Genomic DNA, 14,886 nt, shown 5'->3' with positions numbered 1-14,886 from the left:
TAAGCTATTAACAAAAGTATATTGGCATTCTTTACTAGTATTTTGATTTTTAGGAAATAATTAAGATGTCAAATGAAATACTTCTCAGTTGGGAAAAATGCTAAGCTGACTTTGCCTTTACCCCTATCATTGATTGGCTATGGATTCTTAGTCAAATTACAGGGTCATTCTGAATTCCAGTTTTATCATTTTAAAAATGAAGTGTTTGGACTCTTTCAAGGCCTCTTTTAGCTCTAAAAATCTGCTTTAAATCTCTGACATCAAGATTTTTTTCTCTAAGTAAGCAGCAGATGGCAGTATGAAAGTAGATAATTTTTTAAAAAGAGCTCTCAATTTACTGTTTTTATCAAAGAATTTCTGCTCATTTTTCCCCTAAGCTTAATTTTTTTCTCAAAGAGTCATATGTTAGCCCAAAATGATTTAGGAACTTATCCCATAATTGATAATGGTTATGTACTTACTAGCATGTAATAATTCTAGTGTAAGTGTACATGCTATGAAAATTATTACCCTTCATCTACATACCTAGTTTCCCATACTTTGCGTCTCCTTGTGGAGTTATCATGCATTAAGGAGCATACATTTAAAGTCCTTTTTTGGGGTTGGAACTTGAAACTCTTCAGGTATGCCAATAATTATCTCTGTGTTTTAATTCCATTGTGCTTGTTAAATTTGTTGACACCGAATCTCAATGTCAGTGCAGTTTGGTAAACACCACAGAAGGGTCATGCTTTTATGATGTTTTATGAAATTTGACCATTAAAATCAGTTCTATTTTTGAAGTGTCTAAGTATTTCTCATTGGTTATACAGATAGCTCAACTACTGGATAATAAGTTTGGTCTTTCAAGTGGATTTTCCTTTTAAAACACTGGCACAGAATATTCCCCTTTGTTTATCATATAAATATATCAGTTTGCTTTTCTATACCAGCTCACATAGAAGGCCTGAAATGTCAGGGGCCAGTTCATGACCAGGGATAAATGTGGGAGAGCTGTACATGTGGAGAGAGCTATGTGCTATCTCAGTGGTCATATCCTGTTCTTAAGTATGCACTTGAGAGATTCTCTGGTATTGGCAGGAATGTTGGAGTGGTCAGATCCTGTCTCTATCACTTACTAACAATGAAACTCATTTCTCTGAGGTTACTAAATGAAAGATATATACAGAAAAGTGTGCATATCATAAGAATAGCTCAATGAATTTTTTACAAACCAAGTTACACCTGTGATAAGCGCAGTCACATCAAGAAACAGAACATTGGTAGTACCCTGGAAGGTGGGCTGTGCTCTCTTCTGGTTATAACTCCCTAGCCATTATCAAAGATGACTGTTATCTTGACTACTAATCATAGATTAATTTTTCCTGTTTTTGTACTTTTTATAATTGCAATTATGCAATGTATACTTTCTTGTGTTGAGCATCTTTCACCCAACATATATTTATGAGATACTTCTATATGTGTATCTATAAATCATTTGTTCTCATTGCCATGTAATAGTCCATTGTATGACTATACCAGAATTCATTTATACATTCTATTGCTGATGAACATCTGGGTTTTTAGGCTACTGTGAATAGTTCTGCTATGAACATTTATGTACTTCTGAAACAGGTATTTCTATTGAGTGTGTACATAGGAGCAGAATTTCTGGGCTATACAATGTGCTATGTTCAGCTTTAGGAGACAATATGAGAGTTCTGATTGCTTCATATCCTTATAATACTATCGTCTGCCTTTTGTCATCCTGGTGATTGTGCTTTTTAAAAATTGGGGATGATAATTTGTACCTGAAAGGTTGTTGGCAACTTAATTAAGGTGTATTTCTCCTTGCATTCAAAGTCTGGGCTCTTTCTTCTGCCATGGGCTTGGATAACCTCTCTGAGCTTCAGTTTCCTTCCATGTAAATGAGACTAATGGGCTGAATAATCCTTAATGTCCTTTCGTTTCTGATACGCTCAGCTCTGTAGCTGTGTCTTTTAGGTATCCTGCTATTGGGAAAGAATTTCACTATCACTTAAATCCCATTACTTAAGTAGTTGCCCACTTACCCATAGAACAGATCCAGGTAGTGTCACTGTTACCTGTCATTCGATGGTGTACTTCCTCCCACAAGTTCCAGATCACACATAGAATGTAGGACCATGGTACTGACTGACTCATACCCAAATGGGTAGGATGCTTTTCCATTTGACCTCACCTGCCAGAATAGTCTCTAGGGAGTAAATAACCACCACCACCCCCATCTCTCTACAGGGTCACAATTGGTTGTGTTCAGTCAGTCATCAAGCTTATTTTCTCATCAATTATATGACCACCCTTTTGCAGTGTAGGAAAAATGCATGGAACTTGCAAGAGGCAAAAATCCTCAGCATAGTATGATGGTTAAGATGCTGGGCTCAGGAGTCAGACTGCCTGTGTTTTTACTTCTTCCCCTGTTACTACTCTGGTGGCTGCTGCTGCCATTCTCATCACTGAAGAGCTGGCATTGATTGGGGACTTCCTCGTGTCAGGCCTTGTGATCAGTTTGACACCTGTGCTCTCATTTGTCTTTGCTGTAACGCTGTGCAGTGGTACTTTTATTACAATCTTCAGATGTGGAAACTGAGGCACAGAGAGATCAAAAAAGTTGCCTGAGATTGAATCACCAGCAAGTAGCAGAGCTCCAAATTTGAGTAAGGTCTGACTCCAGAATGCCCATTTCTTAACTATGTGGCCTTACCATCAGGAAACTAATTTCCTTATCAAAAAATGAGGTTAACAGTAGTATCCACCTACCAGGGCTGCAGTGAGATTAAAATGAAATGTGATTGTTTATGGGAAGTATCTCGCAGAGTGTCTGGAATATGGTAAATACACAGTAGATGCTTATTGTTAGTGGTGTTGTGTGGTGGAAAAAACTATTTTAAATTTATGATGGGATTGTCAAATAAGTGAAGATTTCATTTATTATTTTAGGTCCTGTCTGCAGCCTCTGTGTCTCGTCTTTTGGAGCAAGACCTGTGACAATCTTCAGTGGCTTCATGGTAGCTGGAGGCTTGATGTTGAGCAGTTTTGCTCCCAATCTCTACTTTCTGTTTTTTTCCTATGGTATTGTTGTCGGTAAGAAAGCTGGTCACTATAATTTTTCTAAGCTTCAGAGTTAAACATCATTTTATCAATGTCAGGTTTATTATTCCATTAATATAAGGCATGAAAATGATAAAAAATAATTTACTTTCAATCACCAAATCACTGAAAGCTACTGCCTTAGTAACATGTCTGCTCAGTGAGTCAAAATGTTTGAAAAGATAAACATGTTTTATCAATGCATATTATGTTCTCTTGCGAGGCACAAGATTTTTCATTTCAGCACTGGTTTCTAAAGCACAAAAAAGGAAAAAAAGAGAGGGGGGAGCGTGAGCTTGACAGCACTTCCCACTGACTTAGGAAATGGTCACTGTCACATTTGCCAGTTAAGCAGGGCTCTGCTGAGCTATTTGTATTCTAAACATCCTGTCCTTCCAGGGTGCACAACTCAAAGTTACAGCAGAAATAAAAAGTAGATGTTAAAACACATCATTATTATTATTTTTTAAAGATAAGGCACAAGTGAAGAAAAACTGAGTGGTGGGGATAATTGATGATGATCCTGGTTACAGGAGAGGGTCCGGAGCCTGAGAGCACTGACAGTTAGTTTTGGTGCAGATGCCTTTGTGATGTATTTTACTAATTGTTTTTTTTAATATTTTATGTATTTATTAGAGAGAGAGAGAGAGAACAAGCAGGGGGAGCAGCAGGAGGAGAGGGAGAAGCAGGCAACCCGCTAAGCAGGGAGCCTGATGTGGGGCTCCATCCCAGGACCCCCAGATCATGACCTGAGCGGACTGTAGACGCTTAACCAACTGAGCTACCAAGGCGCCCCTATATTATACTAATTGTATTCAATGTTCAGCATCATCAGACTATTCCTAGAGGCGTTGATAGGGAACTTGAAAAAGATGATTCCAGCAGTCAACGTTTTTCCTAGTGTCTGAAGGAACCTAATTTTGTTGACTAGTAATATTCCTCTTTTTTTTACTTGGGACTATTTCCCAAATAAACATAATAGAAGTAATAGCAGCTAATATGCACTGAGTACTCCCTGTGTGCTTGGCTCTGTGCTGAATGCTTTATCTGACCTCAGTTAATCTTCACAAGAACCCAAATTACAGAGAGGGAAAGGGAAGCTCAGAGAAATTACTAACTGAAGATATATAACTAGGATATTTGGTGTTGAATCCATTCAGTCTGACACCAGATCCTGACCCCGTTCACATTTTTGTAACTATTTTTGTGCTTTTTGAACACTTAAAGTCTATTTTAAATTTAACTACATACTCTAATATTGCTGAGATCTGAATCTAAATAAGCAAGTCCTGTGTTCGTTCTTTGAGAGCATGCAATATATTTTTGGTATTTTATATTCCCTATAGTGCTTAATACAGTTTTGGACTGTGGGTAAAAATACGTTAGTCTCTTGTGTAAAATTTGAGAGTATCCATTGAATAATCATTTTGCATTGTTGTCTAAAGCCATTAAAATAAAAAGGTAGATATCTGTGTTTATGCATGACTATTGTATTATTCCTTTTAGGACAAATCCCTTTTTACATAGAAAATTGAATTATGATGTCATTGATATGATTTGAGCATTTTCCCCAAGCTCTGGACTACACATTTAAAATTTCATGGGATTTTCCTCCTTCACATGGTTTCAAGGTTAATCTAGGCATACAAAGTTGTTACCAACTTAGAAATTGATGCAGTGAGTGATACCATAGCATGCATTACTTATAGATTAAAATGAATTTTTAAGAGTTAAAAATTGGCTTGCAATATATAAGAGTTATATACATTTGATTGTGTTGGAAGACTATCTAATAATAAACAGAAAGAAAAAGACAATATTAACTAACTCCCATAACTAAATTTTAATTTCTGTAGTAATGAAGGGAGCAATGTGAAGTTATTTGGCTTATGTTGTTGAAACCTTTTGAGAACTAACTGTGCCCTTCCACCTCCATGAATCTATGATTATCAATTAATTAAATGGGATCTGAGATTGGTCTTGATTGACACTTTTGGCTTCTGGTAGTATTATAGGACTTCCACTTGGCTTTCCCCACTATGATAACTCTTACTCCATTGGCCAAGGAACAATGTAGGGGGTTATACTCACCATCATGAATGTGTGAGCCAATGAAATATTAGGAATTTGGTTGGGTCCATGGACTCGGTGAATCCATTGTGAGCCAGAAGTGGGCCATGATCCTATATATTACCTGGCCCCGCATGACCACACTCTAAGGGAAGGCCATGTAAATACTTCAGGCCCCGAGTTAACATTGCCAGCTCATGTCCTGTGTCCAACAATGCTCAAAGGGTATCCCACTTTCCCTGGTGCACAATTACCTAAATAAATGGCCATAGTCATCTTTGGGGAAGTATTTAGGGTACTGTTATCTATACTTGTCATAGCATTTGTTGCCATGTCCTTCCTCCTCGAATCCCAGTCTGTCCTTCACTTAATGTTTCTGGGTCAGGAAACAGACTCAGGTCTGAAGCTCTGATTTGACAATAGGTTCTTCTCTCTCTCTCTCTCTCTCTCTCTCTATATATATATATATATATATATATATATATATAATTGAAGTTCGATTTGTGAGAATAGGTTCTTAATCCCTGCAACTAAGAAGCAATTGTAAGCTTGTGGAGAGAGTGCTGGCCTTCTTAGGGTCAGGAGATGGAGATTTTGTGAACCTCAGCAAGCTTGATAACAAATGGCTCCCCCTTCATCTGTGAAGGCACATTGGGAAACCTACCTCACAAGGTTTTGTGAGGACTAAATAAAGTCAGGTGAAATATAAATAAAAATAAAACAAATAAAAGAACTGAGTTGTATTTCAATTAATAAAAAATCACTCCCCCTGGTAATTATTGAGGCCCTGTGAGCTACTCCTAGCCAGAGATAATTAATACTTATTACTGTGGTAGATGTCTTTGTCTTTCTTTCTTTCTTTCTTTTTTTCTCTTTCTTTCTTTCTTTCGTTTCTTTCTTTCTTGCTTTCTAGATTCTAGTTCTTTCTTTTTATTTCTTTCTGCTTGCTTTCTTTCTCTCTCTCTCTTTCTTGCGTTCTTTCTTTCTTGCTTTCTCTTTCTTTTCTTTCTTTTCTTTCTTTCTTTCTTTCTTTCTTTCTTTCTTTCTTTCTTCTTTCTTTCTTTCTTTCTTTCTTTCTTTCTCTTTCTTTCTTTCTTTCTTTCTTCTTTCTTTCTTTCTTTCTTTTCTTTCTTTCTTTCTTTCTTTCTTTCTTTTCTTTCTCATCAGTAGGTACATAGTCCAGGGCTCATTGAATATTTTGGGGATAAATAAATGAGGTGATAGTGAACAATGATTCTTACATTCTATCGCAATTTAGAATATCCAGTTGAAAAGGAAGTGACAGGAAATTATTATGGCCTAAACTCATTTTCCTTTTTGTATTGAGTTTCTTAGAAAAAACAAGAAAGGTTCATTCTAATGATAATATTCATTGAGCACCAATTCTGTGCAGAATTTTATACTAAGCATTTTCATTGCTAGAATGAACTAGATGGTCTCTTACGAGCAACAATATGGGAGGGAAGGAGCAAGCGCCAAGAGGCAGGCTCTGGGGTCTAACCATCTGGGTTAACCCGATCTTACTCACTTGCCAGCTGTGTGCCTCCAGACAAGTTACCTAACTTCTATTTTCTCATTTTTTAAAACAGAATGTGATAATGACATCCACCTTCAGGTTTTGTGAATTGAAGATGTAAGGCAACAACAAATACTAGCTAGCATAACCATTATTATCAGTTTTGTGACCTTGGAAAATTATTGAATCTCTCTGAGCTTCTATTTTTATTTTTATCAAAAGACTTCACAGAGCGATTATGCCTATTTGTGAAATAATGTATACACAGAGACACAAGAGGTGTTGCATACATCCTCTCCCCTTCAATTCCTTTCTGACCACTTAGTTCAAGACCACAGCAGCAATGTTTTGCTACTGAGGAAGCTTTGTTGAATCAACAATATTGACATAATAGATTAAGAAGATAGATAAAGAAATTAAAGCATTTTAGTATGTTTAATTATAATACACAATATCAAAAAGGATACTAAATTGTACTAATGAGCATAATTCTGTTTTGCCACTTAGTTGATGTTTTAAAAAGTATCATAATGAAAATATGATGTTATCTCGTTTAGTTTTTCTAACATAAAATGGCAGTTTCCCTTTTGTCAATTGACTGTAAGCCACACTGCCAAACCTGGTAATTCAGGCTTCTATTTTTTCAATTACTTTACTGAATCAGGAAAAAGAAAGTGGGGTGCAGGATGGGGATAGGTGTGGAAAATATGTGCTGAATGAGTTGCTCAGGCATCTCTCCAGTTATTTGTTTTTGCTTTTCTGAAAAGCACAACTCAAAATCAAGGTCTTCCATTCTGTTTTCTTCTGAGTATATTGTTATTTAGTTACCTGGTTAGTGTTTTCTTACTGTTCCTTCTTGGTTTTTGGAAAAATTCAATTTTCGCTTCCTTCATTTTCATGATAATATCTGCTTGTAGACTGAATCCGCACAGCTTCTTGAGATTGGGGAGGGTAAGAAAACACCATGTTTACAGAGAGTCTGATTCTCTTACTCAATTATGGCAAATGAGATAAAGGTCATTTCCTCACGTTCATTTTAGCAGTTAGAGTTTTATAAGCCTTTTTGTTTAGTTTAGTTTTTAATGGTTATATCATTAAAGATAGTCTTTTTTTCTCTCATGGATGTTCAATTGTAATAAGGAACTATGATTTTCTAATTAGTCTAAGGCTATTAGTGATATAATGCTATAATACTCAGGTGAAAAGTGAAAACATGTCAAAAAATGGTTATTTTTTAGTACTTATTATATTATATTCTAGGCACAGATACTAAATATTTTATATTTTTTATGTCTTTTAATCTTTACAGCTATTTTGTGAAATTGTTTTAAAGATAAAGAAACTAAAATTAGAGAGTTTCAGTAAACTCTAGAGTCCCCAGAGTCACCCAGCCAGTAAGAGATGGAGCTGGGATTTGAATCCAAGCCTGCCTTATTTCCAGACCTTAACTAGTCAGTGTCATGTTCAGAGTACTCATGAACATGACACTGTTCAAGCTACAGTCAGAGCCAGTTTATTAAAAAACCTAGCCAGTCACTTGCATTTTTAAGCTTTCCAGGCAGATGTTTGAAGCTAGCAGCATAAAAGTACCTGCATTTAGGGACGCCTGGTTGGCTCAGCAGTTGAGCGTCTGCCGTTGGCACAGGGCACGATCCCAGAGTCGTGGGATCAAGTCCCGCATCGGGCTCCCTGCATGGAGCCAGCTTCTCCCTCTGCCGGTGTCTTTGCCCCTCTCTCTCTCTCTGTGTCTCTCATGAATAAATAAAATCTTTTTAAAAAGTACCCGCATTTAGATACACTAAGCTTATTTATCTTTCATGGTGCCCTAAGTTACCTTCCCACAATTTCATTTCTGGAAGTAGATATTTCTGGAACACCACATGCAATTGCCTATCCTAACCTTTGGTCAGGATAGTAAATCATCTTGTCTCAACTATTCTAAGAGGTGGCTCAAATACTTGCTTTGAAACACACAGGATGGGAATTCTCTCAAACGACCAAGAGACAGGTCCCTCCACTACAGTGACCACTGTCCTGGTTTGCCCAGGACTGACGGGTTTTCCAGGATATGAGACTTCTAGTAGCCAAACTGGGAATGTCCAGGGCACTGCCTCTTCTCCCCTACCCCACACAGTGTCTGGATTCTGTAGCTCACTCATATTGTTTTTTAAGATTGCCATGTTAAAATGCACGGTTACTAAAATGTTTCCTTTTCATAAAATTAATAATTCAGGGAGAAGTTTTCATATGTAAATGTAGGGGCTTGATAGATATCTATTCAGTTACACACAAAAATATGTATATGATGAAAGGATATTTAAAAAAATTTGTAGGCATTTTCAAAAATATGTACATGATTTCAAATGTTTTATTGCTTGTCTTCGTAAAATAGACCAGACTTTCACTTTGCATGCTTTTATTCACATGCTAGTTCTTTAGAGATGCCTGCTTTATTTATTCCAAATTAGAAGCATTTTATCATATCAGTGTTTTACCCCAGTTATATTTTCTCCTCATAAGCTTATCAGTTTAATTGATTAGGGTTTTTATTTATTTTTTTTAGTTAATAGATAAAAATTGAGAAAAGTGGGAAAATGAAGGAGTTTAGTGTGATTTGCCCAAAACATCATCACATAATGCATGGAGGTTGTAAATTAGTTGTATCTTATTTTCAAACCATATAATTCTAATTGTCTTTCTAATGATGCTATCCTAGTAAATTAATTACTATGAGAGAAAAAAATTCTTTAATATTTTTTAAGCTAAGATTGAGTTTCTGGCTAAAGTAAAAAGTAAAAAAAAAATCATTGAAGCAGGGAGCATATATAAAGATACTAATTAAAAAGTATATACACGTACATACATATATTTTGTGTTTGTTATATGTATAGAGATACAGACAGGAAGAGAAAAATGCAAGAACTCAAATGAGATTTATGGGAAAAGGTACTAGATTAACTTCTGTGGGAAGGTTCATCCAACAAACTTTTAAAAACACTTAACTCTGTGCCAGGCTCAGACCTGGAACCAGGGTACTTGGATGAATAAAACACAGCCTGCCCTCAAACAGTTCATTGTCTAGTTGGGGGAATAAACTTGTAAATTTGCAACTTGTAACACAGGAAAATAAGTGCAATAATAAAATGAAACCAACATTCCGTGCTGGTGTAATATGTACCTGTGGGGGAGAGGGGTGCTGAAGCCTGCTTCATGCCGAAGTTTATGCTTGAGCTGGGTCTGGAAAGACAGGTAGGATGTGGTCAGGTGGGCATGGGGTTGGAAAAGAAGTGAGGGGGTAGAAGGAGGTCTCTGCAGGAGCTCAAATGCTCAGAAGTGTGATATACTGCGGATAAGAGTTTTTGTTGAAGGACTGCAGAAGTCATGTGGGGAGGTGCAAATACATCAAAGCCTGGTATGCACCAGAGGCAAGATGACAAAATGTTTTTATGTGGACTTTACTACAGGAATGTGCTGGAATGAGAATTGTTGGACAGCAGCTTAGAAGATAGATTGATGGAAAAGGAAGAAAAAGGAAGATAGATTGGTGGGAAAAGTACTGGAGGCTTGAGACAGTGATCAGGAAGCCAGAATTCAGCTCAGAAAAGATGAGATGAGTGGAGGCAGTGGTGGTGCTGAGACACAGGGAGGTTGAGATCATTTAGTGGGTGTGATAAAGAGCTTCCGTCTGGTTTGATGGGAGGAGATGAGAGAAAAGAGGCCTCTGAAGTGGTGGTCTTGCCTGGAGCTGTGTGAAATGGAATGTAAGGTGTGGAAAGGAAATGTCAGAACATGAAAATACGTTTAGATTTTACCTATTTAAGTAAAGGGAAACAATAATATTTTACTAATGTTTGTGCTTTGAATTGTTATTAATACAGGTTTTCAGTTTAAAAATTATACTGCATGGGACGCCTGGGTGGCTCAGGGGTTGAGCATCTGCCTTTGGCTCAGGGCGTGATCCTGGAGTTCCAGGATCGAGTCCCACGTTGGGCTCCCTGCATGGAGCCTGCTTCTCCCTCTGCCTGTGTCTCTGCCTCTCTCTCTCTCTCTCTCATGAATAAATAAATAAAACATCTTAAAAAAATAAAATAAATAAAAAATAAATAAAAATTATACTGCAGGCTGATGCTCAAAATTATTTTTCACCGAATAGGAGTCTGATCAAAAATGACTGGAGACCAAGGGACGCTTTAAAACAGTGGCTTCCAAACTTCATAGTCTTGGGACCCTTCACACTCCCTTTACGTAGGACCCCAAGGAGCTTTTGAATATATGGATTATACTTATAGATATTTATTCTGTTGAAATTAACTATATTAAAAGCTGAGAAATTTGAAAATATTTGTTTAGTAATTCATTTAAAGGTAATAAACAAACCTAGTACACATTAAAATAAATAATGTACTTATTATGAAAATAACTCTATTTTCCAAAGGAAAAACAGAAGTTAGTGAATAGAACTGCATTATTTTACAGTTTTGCAAATCTCTTCAATGTTTGGCTTCTTAGAAGACTTCTGGATTCTCATATTGGCTCTGTACACAGTCATTGCAATCTGTTTTTTGATTGAAGTGTGTGAAGTAAATCTCATCACACGCGAAGATGTAGTAGGGAGTAGTTTTTAACAGCCTTTTCAGGTAATTATAGCTATTCTTCTTTGATGCTGTACCAAAACTTGATGAGTGATGACTGTCCAAAGTTAATTGTAATATGGAACCTGATGTCATGTCAATATATTTTTATATTCTGTTATATTAAACCCACTTATTTATTCTGTTCTTTCTTTCTCTTTCTTTCTTTCTTTCTTTCTTTCTTTCTTTCTTTCTTTCTTTCTTTTTTTCTTTCCTTTCTTTCTTTCTCTCTCTCTTTCTTTCTTTCTTTCTTTCTTTCTTTCTTTCTTTCTTTCTTTCTTTTTTTCTTCCTTCCTTCCTTCCTTCCTTCCTTCCTTCCTTCCTTCCTTCCTTCCTTTTCTTTCTTTTGTTCTTTCTTCCTTAAATACTTAACTTTTATTTTTTCAAATTTTTACTTAAATTGTAGTTAGTTCACATTTGGCACAATATTGATTTCTGGAGTAGAATTCAGTGATTCATCACTTACCTACAACACCCAGTGCTCATCACATGCCCTCCTTAATACATATCACTTAGGTAACCTTTCCCCCATCTACCTCCCTCTGTCAATCCTCAGTTTGTTCTCTGTAAGAGTCTCTTAGGGCTTGTTTTCCCAATCTCCATTTTTTCTTTTCCCCCTTCCCATATGTTCATTTGTTTTCTTTCTTAAATTCCACATATGAGTGAGATCATATGGTATTTGTCTTTCTCTGACTGACTTATTTTACTTTGTATAATACTCTCTAGCTCCATCTACATATTGCAAATGGCACATTCTGCACTTTGGATTGTCATTCAAGCCTGATTGTGTACTATCATGAATTGGTTATTTGAAAAATGTTGGTTCACTGAGTTATGACAGAACTTATAAATGTCGACAAATTTCATTATACAACATCAAAAATTGCTTTGGCTACTATCAGCAACAGACTCATCAGAAAATCTTTATGTATTGGGAAGTTGTCCAAATTCATGGTCATGGATACATGTTTCCTAAAATTCTATTTTTTTTTCTGGAATGTTTGGATTTTATCATTGGTAACAATTACTGCCAGTTGTCACCCTTAGTTTGTTTTCAAAAAAATTTTTGCCACATACCCAAGTCTAAGTAACCACAGTTTATCTGTCAGATATTCTTTCAAATACGAACAGGGTTACACGGGAGAAGAGAGGCTGTTTGAGCTGGCTACTAAAACAATTGTTTAAGGGCTTTTCCTTTTAACAATTGTTGTCATCCAAAGGAAGCATTTTTTAGAAATGTTGTTCGTTTTTAATGTGAGTATATGGCTATGCAGCATATTTTGATACCAAAGTTTGGTAGCAAACCTTGATTTGTGCCAGGGCCCTTGTGGTTTTACTCACCGTCTCTTTTGCTCGGTCAGCGTAAATGCAAACACAGTGAAAGAGATGGCCAGTAATACTAACAAAAGCAGAGATCATGTTAGTATTACAGTAGTCCCCACTTATCCATGGGAGATACGGCCCACGATCATCAATGAATGTCTGAACACGTGAACAGTAATAAACCCTATGTTTTCTCCTATACGTATACACCTATGATCAAGTTTAATTTATAAATAAGGTAGAGTAAGAGATTAACAATAATAGCTAATAGTAAAATAAAACAATTATAACAATATGCTGTAATAAAAGTTAGGTGAAGTGGTATCTTTCTCAAAATACCTTATTGTACTGTACTCACCTTTCTTGTGATGACGTGAGATGACAAAGTGCCTGTGTGATGAGAGGAAGTGAGGTGAATGGCGTAGGCACTGTGACATAGCATTTGGCTACCACTGACCTTCTGACCACATGTCAGGAGGATCATCTGCTTGTGGGAATGGTTGACTGCAGGTAACTGAAATCATGGAAAGCAAAACTGTGGATAACAGGAGACTAGTGTCATAACTAGGAGACCAGTTTGAAACTAGTTTGACTTTATGCACTCTAGAAAATATCTTGGAGATTCTAGGGATCCTCTTTAATAACTTCCAGTTTAAGGTTGGCCTGATACGATGTGGGAAGGCATCATGCTACCTTTTTGAAAAGCTTAAGAAGAAAGCATTTCAAATTACTGCTACATTTAAAAATAGTGAAATAACCTTAACTGAAATCCATGGCCTTGAAATAATTTTTAAAAATGTCTTTTTTTGGGTCTCAGGCTAAAGTTTAAAATTTGCTGTTTCAACTTTTCTGACATTGACATTTAGCAATCAGAAATGCCTTTTTCCCCCCTTGTCTCTAATGCCTGACATTTGACAGAGCCCTGACAAATAAATCACAAAAAAGTAAATTCATTCCCCCTCCAAAGGCTTCCTGAAGTATAGTCTCAGTTAAGGGTGACATTTTTTGGTTTCGAAATTGATTGTTTAGAAACAGTTTTATTTCATATCTTGAAGTGTCCTATATATATGTAATAACTGTATAATCAATGCAACCCATGTTTTAGTTGATGAGATATTTTTTCCCTTAAATCATATAAGAAGGGCACTTTATTCTAAAAGGTTTCCTTGAAAGTGTAATTGTTTTAGTCTATCTCATTTAAGAAGACTTTTTATGGAATCACAGATGATCCTCTGAGTCTTAGATTGTTTAAAAGTGTTAATTTCCTAAAACTTGCAGTATATTTGTGAAGCCCATGTATTCTTTCTTTTCTTTCTTTTTTTTTTTTTTTTTAAGATTTTATTTATTTATTCATGAGAGCCACACAGAGAGAGAGGCAGAGACACAGGCAGAGTGAGAAGCAGGCTCCATGCAGGAGCCATACGTGGGACTCAATCCCAGGAATCCAGATCAGGCCCTGGGCCCAAGGCAGCGCTAAACCACTGAGCCACCTGGGCTGCCCTGTAAGAGATTTTTAAACTAAATTAAAGACATTTTGCTCCTAAATGGGGTAGCTGAGCCACCCAGGGATCCCCCCATGTATTCTTTCTAATCACAGTTTAGGTACTAATTAAAAGTAATGAAAATGATCTTATTTCATTTAATGGGCCATGGTTAAATCTGGTTTTTAAACTATGGCTTATGTGTTGTTTATAGAATAATCCTCAAGAGCAGATGCTGTTGCAGAAGAAAGGCAAAAAGTCATGAGTTAAGAACCAGAGGAAAATTTTATGAAAAACAAACTGTGTTTATCAGGTGCTATATAGAGAAGAAAAGATTAAGCTAATAAACAAATGATTTAGAGAACTCTGGAGATGAATATTGCCCTTGGGTCTCAAGAAAGAAAAATTTAGTAAGGTATTTTTTTTAATTATAAAAGAATTTCAAATCTACAGAAAAGTAGAGAGGCATAGAGCAAACAACTGTACACTTCACTTAAATGTTTGCTAATATTTTATTGTATTTGCTTTTTTTGTTTTTTGTTTTTTTTTGTAAAGATTTTTTTTAAGATTTTATTTATTTATTCATGAGAGACACACAGAGAGAGAGAGACAGAGAGGCAGAGACACAGGCAGAGGGAGAAGCAGGCTCCATGCAGGGAGCCCGATGTGGGACTCGATCCTGGGTCTCCAGGATCACGCCCTGGGCTGAAGGCAGCACTAAACTGCTGAGCCACCTGGGCTGCCCTGTAAAGATATT

General features: G+C 36.4%; 1 protein-coding gene across 7 annotated transcripts in view; it reads left to right on the top strand.

Moving 5' to 3' along the window:
* The window catches only part of SLC16A9 (solute carrier family 16 member 9), a 58,886-nt gene that overhangs the window by 36,703 nt on the left and 7,297 nt on the right, over positions 1-14,886 (top strand). For all 7 annotated transcript variants that reach the window (XM_049108951.1, XM_025434603.3, XM_049108950.1 and 4 more), the window contains one exon: positions 2,959-3,102. In XM_049108951.1, coding sequence (XP_048964908.1) covers positions 2,959-3,102 — 144 coding nt within the window. The remainder of the gene's footprint in view (positions 1-2,958; positions 3,103-14,886) is intronic.

The sequence above is a fragment of the Canis lupus genome, chromosome 4, assembly GCF_003254725.2.
Source record: "Canis lupus dingo isolate Sandy chromosome 4, ASM325472v2, whole genome shotgun sequence".
Taxonomy (NCBI): domain Eukaryota; kingdom Metazoa; phylum Chordata; class Mammalia; order Carnivora; family Canidae; genus Canis; species Canis lupus.
This window is presented reverse-complemented; position numbering and strand designations above follow the sequence as displayed.